We start from the raw sequence: 17,471 nt of genomic DNA, 5'->3' as shown, positions 1-17,471 counted from the left end.
AAACATTTCCATGCAAATGTACCTTGCCTTACTAGTGCCTTCTGCAGCTTGTGGTGAACTAATCGCTTTTGACTTAAGTTTAACTAGTCACATTATTTTTCCTTTCAGTAATGGACATAACAGAAATTCTTTTTTATTGGTCCCAGGCCCTGTGTCACATGTCTGATGAAACAGATCTTCCAGCTCCCCAAACCTACCTGCTCGCTAAAAGAAATGGCGCTGATAAACATGAAGACGACGGCATTGTTTCTCCTCAGGTTCCTGTATGGACTGGAGAAGTAAGTGGCTAAGGTATGAATTTTAATTAGAAAATAAACGGCCAAAGAAAAGGCAGGAAGACCTCTTTACATGAAGTGAACTTCAGACACCTCGTGACCTTGGTGTGTTGACAAGTTATTTAGATTTAATTTTGGGAAGTAAATGCCTGGTACCCACACACTATATTTCTTCTCTTTTTTTCTTTCTTCCTTCCTTTCTCTCTCTCTCTCTCTTTTTTTCTTAGCATGGAGAAGGCGGTAAACACAAGCAATATGTTCTGGTTTCAGAAAGCCTTTTAAAATTTCCTTCATCACAGGTAAAAACTACCTGTAGGGGTTGAAAATTTTCTGTTTGCCTCGGAGCCACCCTGAAGAAGGTAAAGTCAGAGTGGTCTGTACATGATGCAACACAAATCGCAATACACTTCTCTCCTCGTGTAAAGAAATATTTCAGAAAAAAAGTGGAAGTGAAGTTTTGACATAAAAGGGAATAAGAACAGAAGAGTAAGTAATACGATGGAGAAAAAGCAGGAGGAAAAACTGAGTCAGCTTGTCTTCAAGTGGCGATTAAATATTTTATTTCCACTAGTTACAGTATCTACATTTTCTAAGGTCAGTATATTGTTTTCATCATTGAGCTCTATAATGTGATTTTACCGCTATATTATTAACATTTATGACCATAAGAAATTCTGGAAATCATTTCTACATGTGGCAAAGTATAAAGTTTGTTAACAAGACACATTGTGTGCCACCATACAGGTATCTTACATACTTTATGCTTCAGGGTTAGAAATCTGTCACAACATCTAACACTGTCACGTCTCAGTATAGTTTTCCTTAGAAAAAAAAAAGAAGCTAATATTCTTGTAAACAGTACACTGTGCAATGTGAAATTTGTTTGATAATTCCTATATATAGTCGCAATATACACAAATTGATTCTCCTACAGGAGTACTGATTTTACATATAAGAAAATCCATGAAGACAACATTATAAAAGGCAACATTTGTTAAAAAGGCCACCGCAGTTAACTTGTGTTGAAACTGACTGCAGCTCCTGTCAATTTCCTGGGTGTCCTGAGGTCAGAAGTTGATTCCAACAAGGCAAACATCAAGTAATTCGACTCTGTCTAGGTTGACTAAACAGCCAGACTCCTTAACCACTTCTTTCAAATAACTGCTGGGGTCAGGTTACTTCACCGTCAGGTCGGTCAAGGCATGTGAGATCTCCTCGTTGACCTGTGCAGAAATGCTCGCTGGTGTGACGTTGAGATGAATGTCGTACTGCTGGTCCAGGCCAAGGTAGCAGTCGCTCATGAAATACAGGGTGTAGATATACCTACAATAGAAAAATAGAACAAAGATGTCAAACCCCCTTGCCAATCACAGTCATATTTCATTCTTCCAGAATTTTGGTGGTAAGGTTCTGCTTACCTTCCTGGTGCTTCTGGGGTATAAAAGGAGATGGAAGCGACATGATGATTTCGCACATATCCTACTCTTTTCAAAGCAATAAGTTCTCTCTTATCCACTTCTCCTAATATCAAAAACCATCCTTCGTCTTTTGATTTGGGGAACCGAGGGGCAACTGCATGGTTGTCTTGCTTTCCCTGTAAACCAGCAAAGAAAAAGATAAGGCATTAATAATTTCTGGACTTTCTATACCACTTGGTTGTGATTAAAAGGCCATAAATCTACACATTTCAGTCTATCTATCTGGGATGTTTTTAATTTTCTGGTTCGGTGTCTTGGATATGCTATCACTTTCTTTTTTCAAAATCCTCAAAATACTACTTTGTGGCTATAATTACCAGGACATTTTGGCTCAGTTAGAACAGAAAGCCCTGAATCTTGACACTAATTTAGTAAACTTCCATAAATAATATTAATATCCAATTTGAAGATGAACAAACAGATAAACCAGGTTAACCAAATTTTCCAAAGACGTATTCACAAGAAACTGATACTTGGGGGGGGAAGAAAAGGCAATCAAGACTAGATTCTAGACTTCACAAAAATAAGCACTACACCACCCAAGACTAACACACACACACACAATAAAAACACATTCTAATAGAATATTAAAAAAATACTTTCTCCGAGGAATGAAAAATTAAAAGCCAAGCAATGTGTAAGATATATTAATCACCACAATCCAAGATTAGATATCACCATATTGACAGCACTTGAAGTCTTTATTTTAGATCGAGATTATAAAATACATGATTATCCTAGTGAATCTGTAAGACAATGACATCATGGTATAAAAAGTGCTAATAAAGACATGTATTAATAGTGACAAGCTCCTGATCAGGCTTCATTCAAGATTTTGGAGGGACATTTTAAAAATATATATTTTTTTAAAAAATAAAATAAATAAAAATATTTTATTGATATTTTACAGAGAGGAAGGGAGAGGGACAGAGAGTCAGAAACATCAATGAGAGAGAAACATCGATCGGCCGCCTCCTGGACACCCCCCACTGGGGATGTGCCTGCAACCAAGGTACATGCCCTTGACCGGAACCGAACCCAGGACCCTTGAGTCTGCAGGCTGATGCTCTATCCACTGAGCCAAACCAGTCAGGGCAGAAATCAATAAAATATTTTTAAAAAAACACACAAAAAACACAGTTGTTAAAAAGAAAATTAAAAGGGTTTATTTTGGCATGATTGAATCTAATTTTTAAGTAGCAATATTAAGGTTAAAAAAAAGTCATAGGTTTTTCCCCATGATTTTACCTGTATGATTATTATTTATGTTTTTTGTAAGTTTGGATCTACTAACTCATCTAGACATTCTCATATTAAAGACTCTGAAATGCCAGAGGCCAATCGGTTCATACTCACAGGGACTGATTTTAGAATTAAATATCAAACAAGGTGGGACTTGAAGGCACATTACTGAAGGGACGTTGTAACAGGAGAAAGTTTCTCACCAGGCTATGTGTGAGAACGGAAGACAGTACTGGAGCACCACAGCCCCACTTCTGTGGGCTTATCCCAGACACAGGAAAGCCCCCGACTCCACTTGGCCCAAGAGAAGGCAAAGTCTTTCTTATTTCAATTATCATGGTTATTTCAAAACCCAATCTGGCCACATGCGATGCAATAATAGTCTGAGAGGACCAAATGATTAATTTCGATGGTCACAGGCAACAGGAAAGAGTGCAGTAATTGCAAATGAAAGTACTGTGCATCTCTGGCCTGCATGAACCCTGACAAAGCCCTCTCATGTGCATTATCAGGGAGGAAGAGGCAGATGTGGCAACTGAGGCACAGACAAGCTTAGTGTCTTATTCAAATTCATGGAGCTGGGTGGTAAAGTGTTGCTGTCATCTGCATCCAGCCCAACGTGGTTCCCATAGAACAAAGTGCTTCTAGGGCAGTGCTTTTCGAGCTTTAATGTCCTTAAAAAGTCATCTTGGGTGATGGGCATTAGTCCAGATTTTGAGATCCCCCCTCCTGAGCTGCTGATGCAGACAGTCTGGAGGAAGGCCAAGGAATCTGCTCTCTAAAGGCACTCCGGGAAATTCTGTTGGACTGTGTCTATGGGCCATATTTTGAGAACAGTCCCCCAGCAACATACTATCATGTAAGGTCGATATTCTGGGGTTGAACACTGGCACATGAGGAGAGCTGAGTGAGGCCAGATGAGAAAGAGGGATTCATGAATGACACGGATGCATTAGTAAGATAAAAGATATGTGGAGTGCCACACGCTGGTGTCTGGTGTGAAGCATTTGAGAATGGAAACCAAACACTATACCTTGTGGAACCCAACGTGGGCTCTCTGCAGGCTGACTTGAAGCACATACTCCTGATCAGCATGCAATCTGATCCATCTGTGGTCATTTCGCTTGTCTGAAGTCATAGTAGTGATAGAAAGTTCACTGTGTCCTTCGGAGTCATCCCACCAGCCTTTGACACTGAGGGCAACATCTATCACTGGTAAGTGAGATAAGAAATTCCATGCCTGAAAAAAAAAAAGAAAATATAATAAAAAAAGTTAGTTTGATTAAGTCCAGGGTCAGTGCAGTGAGAACCTATGTACCATTTGCCTAGTTTCCCCCAATGGTAGCATTTTCCAAAACCAAAGTATAATATTAATACCAGGATATCAACACTGACACACTCCATAGCTTGTGTTCAGATTTTCCAGTTTTTCTTGTACTTACTGTGTTCAAAAATAGCGTGCTTTTAATCTTTGTAGTTTAAAGTCTTCTTAAAATCAACTAAAAAAATTAATCATTATCTAAACTTGTGACCACTTTATTATAAATCCCTCCTAGATATTGAGTGACTACGGACTATACTAAAAGTAAGTTTAAAAATGTTTGTCATTGAGCTGGTTTGTGGTTTGTTGTAGAGAAGCATCCATTCTAATATTTACGTGACTTCTAAGGAAGAGAGCATTGCTTGGGGATATAAAAGTAACAAAAAATGTGATGCAATTGTTGATGTCAGTCAGCAACATCCATTGACCACTTATTGTACAAAACGCCTTTTTTTTTTGGGTCCATACTCTAAATTTATTCTGAAAGAAAAACATTTCTGTATGTGTATATCATAAGGGGCCTTATAAGTTCAGGGTTCCTTCTAAGAACAAATATATATTTTTGGCATTATATTGCGAATACAGATTAAAATGACACATACTAAAGGGGTAAAAAAATACCAATTTTATTCTTATTGTTTAAATTGAATGATATTTGTGAGAAATTGGCATGCAAATAGTAACTGTTCATCATCATAGAATGAATGAATGAATGAATGAATGTATGAATGGATGAATTTCTAAGTCTCCAGAAAGGAGGAAGTAACAAAATAAACTTGATGTCCTTAGATAATTAATTGTCACTTTTTTCTATCAATTACAATTATGTGGCACTATCAGTGAAGAAAACTTCTCAATATAATGGCTCTTTTATCAGTTCCCATCTAAGTTAGTTTTTAAAAGCACATAAATACTTTAATTTTGATTTTCCTTTTATTTTGTTAACATATACGACAGATTTGCTTACTAGCTTTGATTTCTTGTTTGCTCAGACTTTAGTGCTGCTGAGCATACCTAATTGAAATAAAGTAGCCCTGATAAGTCAAACTACCCCTTAGGAATTAAAAAAGTGTAAGTCCAATGCAAATTTTCAATCTAATCCAATCCTATAACTTGACATGTGATTCTGAAATTATGCCTGGGATAGATATTTAAATAGTCAAGCCACAGAATTGTTTACACTGTGCTTCTAGGTAACAAATGATGGCCTCTCCCCTGATGGAGCCAGTAATTCCAGAATCTAGAAGCTGCATGTACCACTTGATGTTCACTGACACTGGCCAGAGTGGAAAGTGACCAAGGAGACACTTACAATACACAATTTCTATAAAGCATTTAAATTTGTGAGACGACAAAAGTAACACATTTCTTGTTTAATGTACCATTAAGTTAGTTACCAGTATATGTTTTCAATTATTAGCAACACATTGGGATTTTACTTTATAGAAATTGGATCTGGCTTTTATACATAGGTGTTCTTTTTGTAGCACTTACTGTTTTTCACCCTCAGTGTGTACAGAGATATTTGTTGGGTGCGTATGTGTGTGTACACACAACGCACATATGTATATAAAACACGAGCTATTTTTTACAGAAACTGCTAAGACATTTCAATACCAGCCAAACATATTTATCTGAGGATTAATCTTCATCTATTGAATCAGGCAGGAGCACTGCCATGCATACAATTATTTAATTAGCAGCCAAATCCGCTGCCAGTCAGCAGCCGTTCCAGGCATACTGATGGGGTGGGAGATGCAAATCTCAAAGTCGTCCTGCTTTTTCTCATTACTACTGCAATTAGCACTTAAATTGATGCTTTAAACATACTAATTTCTGGAATAATTCAGGATTTGTATGTTACCTGGGATCGCCTCACTGCAGAGCCAACACCAGATTGCTCTGCATATTGAAGCACTTTTGAGCCAAATAACCATCATCATATCAGACTGAGCCAATTTGCATTTGGTTTTAAAGATAACAGAATGGCAATTTATGCAAATAAATTAAGTAAGTTTACTTCTGAGTTCTCCCTGAACTAATTAAAACAATGTTCTAATTTTTTATCACATCTAAAACTTGGCTTAAAATCAATATATGCTATGTTAGAAATCTTTGTTGCTAATGGAAGCCTTGTTTTGATTTAAATACATTGTTTTTATTCATAATTTTGATGGTAATTTAGTTAGAAAGGTAAGAACTTATTATGAATATTTAAATAGTTTTTGGTGCCAATTTTGGGTTCAACAGAAATTGAACAATCAGACTTTAATGCCTGTTACACTTTTTCCAAGTCTTGCTCAAAAATCAGTTCTATTGGGGGAAAAAATGACATGGTTTAGAAGTTTATTTTAATACCTGCGTTTACAAGTCAGTGTGTTAATTATGTTACAAATCCTGAATGCTTACTTTGACACATTTAGGGTAAAACTGCTTAAGATTAAGACTTAAAGGTCTAGATATGCCAAATATTTCTGGCATCACTTATTCATATTTTTGGCCTTTCCAAAGATGGTTTGGAGAGATGACTTACATTGTGTTTCACAGCACAGATTTAGTTTTCCATCTAAGTTACATGGTATAGAAATGAGGAGTTTATTTGAAGGAATACTTTAGAATCTAGTTACACTAAAGTGATTAAAATGAGGGCGGGCATAAAAAAGTAACTGAGGGAACTGCATGAAAATATAGCCAAGCATAAAGGAAGTATGACTGTGCTGAAGGGGCGAGGAGTGCGCCCGGGTCACGCAGCTCAGTGAAGGACAAGCTGTCTTGGACTTTTCTCAGCCAGCTACTGAAACGACTCCTGATAACGCCAATGCTCCTTCTAATTACTGATACTGTCATTATTTTTAATATCATTATTGAGCTCTCTATATCAAGAACTACATGAAGCAGTTTACATAAAAACATGCTGCTTAATTTTCACAAGAACTTCATGAGACAGGTGTGTTGTTTCATATTCATAATCATGGCTGGTAAATGGTGGACAGAATTTAAATCCAGGTGAGTCTGACTCCAATAACCAATGCTCTAAGTTAAAAAAAAACTCCTGGTATAAATTCCCAGAGTAAAGGAGCTTCAAAACATGGAAGGCCTTACCTGCTTCATTTTTGGGGCCGGCAGCTCATTTTCTATCATGGAGCTGAACACCTGTTCCTTCCCTCCACAGGCGTGGATCAGTTCAGGAAGGCACTCGATGAAGCCAGGGCCACCCACACGTGAACCCTTCATACCTGGGCTCCATTTCCTAAAAAATAATACCAACACCAACCAAATCATTCTTTCGTAGCATGAATGAGATTTTCTGACAATGATGGCTTATAAAATTTGAATAGTTTTTAAAAACATGTATTCAAAAGGCCGTTATTGGTGTCAAAAGCAGCTTGCATTTTTTTTTTTTTAAATCCTCATCTGAGGATATACTTTCACTGATTTCTAGAGAGAGAGAGAGAAAGGGAAAGGGAGAAAAACATTGATCAGTTGCCTCCTGTATGCGCCCTAATGGGTAATCAAACCCGCAACCCAGGTATGTGCCCTGACAGAAAATAGAAGCTGAAACTTTTTGGTGAATGGGAGGATGCTCCAACCAACTGAGCCACCTGGCCAGGGCCAGCCTGTATGCTTTAAGATTGTCAATCCAAGTCAGTATCACTATCACTACATAAAATGGGTAAATCATATCTGAGCTCGGTGAATAGTGAGGTTTGCAGACAGCAGGTAAGCAGAAAGCACTAATGTGCACCAATGCTGCTACGTGGTTCAAGTCTGAACTGGAGCCCTGACATGTTTTTAATGGATGCAGGCAAAAGACTCCAATGTAATCATTTGAATAGGTATTCATTGTAAATAGTTGGGAATGTAAGATTTAATGAAGTACATTTTGGGAATATTTACAGTATAAACAGTGCCAATCCCAAGAATGTAGCACACCAACAGCTTATTACCTATCTGCCGTTTGTAGAGCAAAAAGAAACATAATTAAAAATATACCAATATAGCACTTTTCAGGGTGACAGTAAGAAGTGGACCAAATCTCCTAGGCCCCAGCAGCTTCCATTACAGGCTTGCGTGCTGAGTTGGGTAAATACTCTTAGGTGTCTGCTTTACTACTGAAACCCAACTCCCGTAACTCTTAGCACCACATTGGAAGGGTTCCCGAAACTGAGCTGCAGACATATGAGCTATCTGCTTTCCCCTCATGCCACCAGCTGCTGATGTGGCTCACTCTCTGAATGTGCCTTTTGCTTCCCAAGGGACAGCCCGTGGTGGGACTCAGCATCACAGAAACAACTGCCCTGGAACCCACTTGAGACAAACTGAAGGACTTTCCTGAGGAGACCCCCTGTGTGGCTGAGGTGCTGGTTGGCACCTGTATCTAGATGTCTCAAATGACTGCCACACCTAGTCTGGCTGACAAGGGGCAGAGGGTGCATGACGGCGACCTCAGTCAGACTTCTGCTGGTCTACATGACTGTGAACCCACGCGTTGGCTTGGCTGCAAAGTGTCTCTGAGCTGGTGTGAAACACTGGTGTGAAAGAAGCGTTTTCACTTAAACATTGCCAACCTTGCTTGTAATGTGTACTGTTCTTTTCCTTGCTAAAATATTTGTAGCCATGTACATAGGACCTAAGGGTAAATAACTTGATGATAATATGGACTCATCTTTTAAGCACAGGTTATATCTTGAGCTGTTAGTATACATAACTACCCAGTTTTGGACATTTTGTAGATGCACAATTTACGTTTGAACTATGGATTTCAGATTCTTCAAATCTATTCTGCAATAACAGAAATTGATCATTTATTTTGCTTTAGACAACACAGTAGTTTAGCATCTTCTAAAATAAAGGTCGGTACTGTAAAGGAATAAACACAGTTAAAATAGAAATGCATCCAATGTTGCAAGTGGAGAACAATTTAATAGGAGGTTAAAATGAACTGTAGTTCAGCTTGGGACAGGATCGAATTCCAAGTGAGAATGTTGCCTCACGAGGCCCCATCTTCCTCTGGGAAGTGGGGGCATTTTCCCCGTGAGGAATCAACATTCTAGGCACAACCTGAAAACCAAGTGACCACACATAGAAAGAAAATGAATTTTTTGAAATTTAAAGTCCAGTGACATTGACAATTACCTGAAGATGTGAAGATGGTGCTGCTCTATGTGTGGGATTGTGAGAAGAGAAGACTCTTTCAGCCACCGACCCTGGATCACCATCTGAACCAGGTGAGTGATGTTCAGGGCAGTCACCAGCCATCCCTGGTTTGCAGTCACATCGAGCATCGCCTGATCAGGAAAAATGCACAAGTTACAAGGATACTATGGCATAGGCCCTCTCTACGGGAGCTGATGTCAGCTTAAACAAAAAACAAACACACAAAATTTTCCAAGCATTACACATAAATATATAATGAAAATGGGAGCCAGAGAACAAATTAGAGTTGGATTGAAGGGAACAATCTCCTACAGCATTCATTGTACAGTACTTCCTACAAAGTGCACATTTTTAGATTTTTTAGGGTGGCAATGACAGCCAGATAACACTGGTACACAATAATAAAACAAAGAGAAAAATTCACTGTACTTTGGGAGCAAATACCTATATCATTCACTGTATCAAGACCATTAACATTGTGGATTATAGAGAACAACACAGACTGATGAACAGGGACAGATCCAAAGACAGAGAAACAGTGATCAGACTATCAATCCCCAGAGGGAAAGTAGGGGAAGGAGGGGGTAAGGGGAAGAGATCAACCAAAGGACTTGTATGCATGCATATAAGCCAAACCAATGGACATGGACAACAGGGGGATGAGAGCATGAGTTGGGGGGAGGGAGGGGAGAATGGGAGTTAATGGGGGGGATAAGGACACATTTGTAATACCTTAACTAATAAAGAATTAAAAAAAAAGACCATTAACAGCTGCATTAAAATAGTAAATCTGTCTTTCCCAAATTTAAAATCAATAATGGTAAGGTGATAGGAAGTTTCCTTGACAAAAATTTACTTTCCCCCCAAAGAAGACAACACTCCACATGCTAGCAAAGGGGCACTGCCAGTGATACACTGAGATGATGAGAAGCTATTCATATTAGTCTATACATTTAATCTAATGTTTTATGGACAAACAAATGCTGCACTTGCTTAAGGCAAAACTAAACAGTGAAATCTTATTTAAACAAAGGAGATGTTTACACAGGCAAAGCTATTTCAATTAAATTAGATTACGGAGAATGCTGACTTAAAGACACAGACATTAGTATCCTGATCCAAGGCAGCTATTTACATAGTTTTAGGAGAGTCCTCTCTTATTTTGGGAAATAAAGAGATGAAGGTAAGAGAAATTAGATGTACCTAGTACATGATTAACATCATATTAATAGTAAATATCTCACCAACAGTAAAATACTTATCAAATGTACAATATCTATTAGCAGATTTTTAGAAATAATTTTTAAGGTATATTATTTTAGTAAAATTAATTTGCCATACTACTTAGTACTATTGAGACAGACACATTTTTTTCTTCTAAGTTTTGGATTTCCTATTTTATGTTCTCTAAGTTACAGAATGTCAAATAGCTTTAAAAACATATGGCTAAACCAATCTGTGGTCTTTTCATTTACATCCCAGGGAAACGGGTCGATGTTTCTGGATATCATGGTTAACGTGTTGGAACGGGCAAATTGGTCTTGAGCGCCCATGAGTCCATTAATTATACATCATAAAGCCTGAGTGCTGGTACAATAAACATATTTATATGTATAAGTATGTATAGCAGTGTGTTTACATGTACAAACATACATGTTCATAAATCTAGGGGAAATCTATTTTTCCTGTTTCTCTGCAGAGCTGATTAAAACACTCTGCCTCTCTTTGAAGTGCATGAGACAAGCAGGTCATGATGAACACCACCCAGATAAAAACAGCATTAGTGCACAAGTCACAACTCTTGAGTTCTTTGAGGGAACGGCAAAGGAAAGGAGAAATGACTAATTATATCTAATCCAGAATCATGATGACGTTAGAAGTTGTAATGCGGAGTAACTATGGTGATTTTACTTGTGATTTTACATTACAGCTTGACTGGAAATAAATTCCAGACCAAAGGCTCACATATTAGAAGAGTTGGATGGATGGACCATATGTTTTTAACTTTGAAGTTTTCATGATGAAGTTGAAAGATCTCATAAAATTTATGAGAGCTCCCCACAATTTTTCATTGTATGACCCAGATGTGAAAATGTAAAAAATCATGCAAAGTGATTGCTTACATGAAGTAAATGAGAATTTGTATCGTGAATTGGAAACTATTATTTATCTTGTTTTCATTTAGAGAAAAGGCAGGTGGGGAGACCGGGAATCTGGGATGATAAAAGATTTTGCGACTACTTGAATGTGGTGAGCCAAGTGTTCAAGCCCTTAGTTCTCTGCTCAATCACTCCCTGGCCTGGCCTGTTTTCTTCGCCCCACCTCTGCCTCAGTGCTGACCCTCACCAAATCACCTGAAATGTTATAAAAACCCCTTTATTCTCATCTAATTCTTCTTCAATTCATAGTTTATACTGTTACCAAAGTAAATTTTTAGAGAAATAAAACTGATCATGTTATTTCTCTGCTTACATTACTTCAATGGCTTTGCACTGTGTAGAGGACAAAAGCTAACAAGCTTCTCTGCATGCCAGTCAACACCTCTGATGAGTCTGTTCCTGGCACATCCCACGGGCCCTTCCTATACTAAGTGACTGACAATGTCCCACATTCGCCCTTGCTCTTAATGTTCTTTTTGCCCTTGCACTGCTCCTTCATCTCATCTACCCAGGAAATGCCTATTCATCCTTTGTCTAGCTCGAATGCTGCTCCTTCCTGTGAAGCCTCCCTGTTCTTCCAGATGGGTTGCAGGCACTTCTTTCCTATGCCTCTGCAGCTCTTGCCATGTCCACAGGCCACCACCATCCTATTGTGATTCTCTGTTTACACGTCTGCCTTTAAACGGTAGACTCCTTGACAGCAAGAATCGGGAAATATCCCTTGTCACCATACTCTTGGTGTAGTGCACTCAAAAAATACTCTTTTTATTAGTGAAAATTCCATTACAACAATTATAACAGTGTTCTGCCCATGTTATTGTGCATCTCCCAAAGATTATTAATAGAGTATAGGGAAAAAATTACAAGTTTTGATATCAGATGGACACAGGTTTAAATCCCAATTTTGTCCCACTTGCTATGTGTAAATTTTGGGGAATCACCTAACTCTATCATGCTAGATTTCTCATTTTTAGAAGAGAAATGTACCCTTAAGGGGTACTATACCTCCTTATAGGATAATGTACGACATAAGATGTCTAATATACTGCCCAGAATGTAGCAGATGTCAATCAACAGATGCCTATTTTTAAAGTTCTTCTATGAAGAGAAAAGAACACCCTAAAACAATCCACTCTTTCTAACAGGGACCTCTATTGGGCCCTTCGGTGTTGATTTCTGCACTGAGTAGTAGCACAAGGCTTCAGGGGGCCGGACATGCGAGGCTGGAAGCAGGTACGTGGAACAGGCAGAATATTCATTAGGAGAGGTGTGCAATTAGAAGAAAGCCAAGGGACAAGGCCAAAGACAGACCCTGTAGCTCAGGCCAAACTGAAGGATATGGGCTTGGTTCTCAGTTTGAGTGGGCAAGCCACGATATTGTTCACAGGTACACACCTGACAGGGCTAAGGCCAAGGGATGGTCCATGTAAATGGGTGGTCCCGGTAGCCTGAGCCTGGGATGGACTCCCTGTGTCTCCTATCTGTTATAGCAGTCCTCCCGGTAGATAAGGATCCATAGGCATATGCTCCTCCCTGTAGTGGGGCTGGCTTTGATAGCAGCTAGAGATTATGGCTCAGTTCTCTAGGCCATCCCGAAGTCCTTTACAGATATATAATATTCAACAACAAAAGGTTGTTTTAGGATACTAAGGAGAAATAACTGGACATTTTTACCAGTTTAGCATTAACATGAGGAAAATACACAGTCCCTGTTTACTGCTAATCCACTTTCTACTTGGCATGCTACCTCCCAGGCAAAGCTAATATGATTCTAAGTATAGGGGCCAAATGGATGGGTCTGACTCTGTGTATGAGACTTTCTCCTACTAAGTTGGAATCAATTTTAATTCCTTGTCATGTCCAGCTGTGACAGGATGGAAATATGATTTATAACACTGTATTCATTTATAAAATGACACTACAATTAAAACCTTATCATGATTAACATAAACTGTGGGGCTGTCATTTATGAGAGCAGGTGATGAGTTTGATTTTGAATGTATTTTAACTAAGGTGCCACTATAAAGCCACATGAGAGATTCAGGTAAAAATGAGCTCAGGAGAGAGTATGGACTAGGAGTACGAACTTAGAAATCTTGCGCACGAAGTGGGCAGCCAGGAGAGTTAAAACGAGCAGCTGAGGGGCAGAGGTGAGGATAGCAGAGTGGGGGTTACCTGGAGATGAGAACTGTGAGGGTGGGAAAGGATAAAGAGGTGAGGGCATTTAAGGCACTCTCAGGGCACTACTGAAACAACTATGATTAGAGTGGTCATTTGTAAAGTGTGTATTATTTGTCAAACACTCTGATAACCATGTAATATAAGTTACTGAATTTGAACCCATTATGCAAATGAATATACTGTGGCTCAGAGCAGTTAAAAAAAGAAACACCTGCCTAAATCCCCACTATACCCACTTACACAGTTCTGGTAAGTGGGTATAGTAGGGACTTAAATTCTGGGGAGCTTGACTCTGAAGTGCTTACTTTTAACCAGTATAGGTACTGCCTATAAAGTTAAGGATGCAAGGAAGGTTGTATGAAATTCCAGAAGGTCCTATATTAGACAGCAGATCCTATGGTAAATGTGCTACTAGGTAAAATGGAACTCTGAGAAGCTCTTCTGACAAGACAATGCTTAAAGCAAACACTAAGTTTGGATTAAGTAGAAACAGATGGATAACTCCTACTAAACACTTGATTCCGGTTTGAAGATGGTTTCGTATACCAGAAAGAGACCTGGCCTGACAGCTTAGAGTATTATGCCTTTAAATTAAATGTAAGATTTTAGGCAAATCACTTCACCATTGGTATTCATTTTTCTCATCTGAAAAATCAAGGAGTTTGATTAGGCTTGTGTTTATCTCCTGTAAGCTTTAATCTTTCATCACTGAAATGCCAATATACTCATATTATATTGCTACTTATTTTTATAAGGTTCACTTTCTATCTTTCCAAGTGGACTGTAGTATCTCTGAAGTCAGAGGCAGGAAAACCTAAGTCAAAAAAGAAGGCAGCACATACCAAGCACAGAATCAGCTGCAGACAGAAAAGACCCTCTTGGGGTCAGAGGAAGATGAGGTTTCTGCTGCTGGGTGTGTGGGCCTCCCAGGAAAGAGAGGCTTTAGCTAGTCCCCAAAGACCTCACACACACAGCATCAGTGGAGAGAGAGAGAAGCTTTGGGGTGAAGAGGATGGAGGTTGACAGTATTCATATTACAGGGTCTCAATCATCTCAGTAAGTGGGAGGTGATGTTTCTTGCTGGGAGAAGGTGTACTGGAAAGGAGAAGGAAAAAGTTTGGAAAAGTACTGGGGGGGGGATTAATTAAAAACTAGCACAACAGTGAGTTTTAAAAGCATGATTTTGAAGCAATAATTATAGAAATAATTAGAAACAATTAGAAATTAGAGAAGCAACTAGCAATGTTTTATGATTTTTTTCTAGCAATAGTGATTACGATTAATTTGGGTGTTGAAACAGAGACTTCAGATGTTGACAGAGAATCCAGAGAGTTGACAGATCTGAGCCTACTGGTGACATCACTGTAGAAAAGGTCAACTGTAGGGCCAATGCTTTTAGGGTGGCAAGTGAGTAGGGACTGAACTAATGGATGAGGAAAGCATAAGTGGTTCCAGGTCCAATGAGTAACAGAAATGTTCAGTTAAGCTGATTGGTACAGAACCTGTGGTTAGAGAGGAGAGTCAGAGGGTGATACCACGAAGGTGGTGCCTAAAGTGGTCAGAATACGGTAATTATTAGAGTGGATCGGTCTGGGGTACATGCAATTATGAAGTAGAAAAGGGATATATTGAAGCCACTATGATGACTGCAAGAGAAGAGATGGTGCTGAAGACTATGAATGGGTGTTTGAGAAAGGTGAGGGAAAGATCTACAATCTAGAACATACTTGAAATATAAATTTTGCAGACATTGACAGTAAAACATAAATGGATGAAAGAAGCAGAAATCTGAAAAGAAAGATGTTGATGGGGGGATGGGAGGAGGCAGACCTTAATTATTGGAACAATAAAAAGAATTAGCCAACTCAGAAGTTTCTGAGGAAATGTAGAAATGGGGTAGTATATGTGTCTGCCTATGTCTGACTGAGAGGCAAGAGAGGGAAGAGTGAGAAAGGAAGGAGAGATGGATGAGGAGAGAGGGAGAGACCAAAAACAAAGAGAGGTACACAAACTATACACATCCCAGACCTCATTCTCATATGGATAAAATGATAAAGTTATGATTTCATCCTGGTTTTCCAATTCATATGTGTGCTCATTACCCTATATTCTACTACTTCTGAATGATCTATACTAATAAAAGGGTAATATGCTAATTAGACCAGACATCTTCCGGACGTCCTTCCAGACAAAGTTATGGTGGTAGGGGCTGAGGCAGAGGCTGTTAAGGGTGATCAGGCTGGCAGGCAGAGATAGTTAGGGGCAATCAGGCTGGCAGGCAGAGGTGGTTAGGTGTGATCAGGCCAGCAGGGGAGCAGTTAGGGGCATCAGGCTGGCAGGCAGAGGTGGTTAGGGGTGATCAGGCAGGCAGGCAGGCAGGCGAGTGGTTAGGAGCCAGCAGTCCCAGATTGCGAGAGGGGTCCCAGACTGCGAGAGGGCACAGGCTGGGCTGAGGGACTCCCCTCTGCCCCCCCCCCCCAGTGCACAAATTTTTGTGCACCGGGCCTCTAGTCTCTCTCTCTCTCTATATATATATAAAAGCCTAAGTGACTGGACAACCAGATGACCAGATGACAGGATGACCAGCTGATAGCTATGATGCACACTGACCACCAGGGGGCAGACACTCAATGCAGGAGCTGCCCCCTAGTGGTCAGTGCGCTCCCACAGCAGGAGCACCGCTCAGCTGACAGACGGGCGCCAGACACTGGGCTGACAGCTGGTGAGCGCAGCTTCAGAGACAGGTGCAGCAGGGCTGGAATGAACAGGAGCAGCGCAGCGCCCAGCCCAGGCTCAGGCTCCTCCCCGGTCACCTGCCACTTTGCGCACTACTTTGTGCTGTGCAGGATTGATGCGGACAGAGGACTGGAGCCCAATGAGTTGGCGGGTAAGGCCAGGCTGCAGCAGCACAGAGAGGTCCACTGATCCCCACAGGCCAGGCCAAAGGACCCCACTGGTGCATGAATCCATGCACCAGACCTCTAGTTTACATATACCCTTCAAGAAGGGTTTAAAGTGGTCTATCTGTCCTCTTCCCTTACATAACAGAAGAATACAAACTCCAGACAAATTATCATACATTTAATTGATCATAGTGTCTGAACTAATTTGGTCAACACAATTTTTGAAAAACAAAATTTTAAATTAATTGAATCTATCATTTGGTTTTAACTACATCTTAGTATTTGATATACAGGCATTAAATATATTTTCAAACAAAATTGAATTCTGGATTTAAATAATCCAAGGGTAAAACAGAAACTTTGAGCACTGTGACCACCAAATTAAGATAACTTCATTGCAAGGAAATAGAATTGTTGGCTTAGGCCACACAAAGGAAAGCTAAGTCCTTTACTGTACATCAAGAATTATGTTATCAGGTGGATAAAAAGATTAGGTCTAAGGTCCATTATTAAAATTTTCTAAACTTCAGTTTAAAAAGTCTGTGAATGATGATGTAATGTACAACATGGGGAATATAGTCAATAATATTGTAATAATTTTGTTCAATGCCAAAAGGTTACTAGAACTGAATTGGTGATCACTTCATAAGGTATATGGATGTTGAGTAACTATGTTCTATACCTGAAAATAATATATGTCAACTATACTTTAATAAAGAAAACCCAAAACAAAAAATCCCACCACAAGAAGAAAT

General features: G+C 39.4%; 1 protein-coding gene across 19 annotated transcripts in view; it reads right to left on the bottom strand.

Annotated features, from left to right (window-relative positions):
• Nucleotides 1-812: 812 nt before the first annotated feature.
• The window catches only part of ASCC3 (activating signal cointegrator 1 complex subunit 3), a 250,869-nt gene continuing 234,210 nt past the window's right edge, over nucleotides 813-17,471 (bottom strand). For 17 of the 19 annotated variants that reach the window (XM_036317985.1, XM_036317971.1, XM_036317970.1 and 14 more), the window contains 5 exons: nucleotides 9,453-9,604; nucleotides 7,419-7,566; nucleotides 4,029-4,235; nucleotides 1,694-1,869; nucleotides 813-1,598 (listed from right to left, as the gene is read on the bottom strand). In XM_036317985.1, coding sequence (XP_036173878.1) covers nucleotides 1,451-1,598; nucleotides 1,694-1,869; nucleotides 4,029-4,235; nucleotides 7,419-7,566; nucleotides 9,453-9,604 — 831 coding nt within the window. In that variant the 3' untranslated portion in view covers nucleotides 813-1,450. Of the gene's footprint in view, nucleotides 1,599-1,693; nucleotides 1,870-4,028; nucleotides 4,236-7,418; nucleotides 7,567-7,599; nucleotides 7,755-9,452; nucleotides 9,605-17,471 lie in introns of those variants that run through there. The other 2 variants (XM_036317986.1, XM_036317987.1) reach the window with 2 other exon arrangements.

The sequence above is a fragment of the Myotis myotis genome, unplaced genomic scaffold (genome assembly GCF_014108235.1).
Source record: "Myotis myotis isolate mMyoMyo1 unplaced genomic scaffold, mMyoMyo1.p scaffold_m19_p_7, whole genome shotgun sequence".
NCBI classification, from domain to species: domain Eukaryota; kingdom Metazoa; phylum Chordata; class Mammalia; order Chiroptera; family Vespertilionidae; genus Myotis; species Myotis myotis.
Note: the sequence above shows the minus strand (reverse complement) of the source record. Positions and strands in the feature narration are given on the sequence as shown.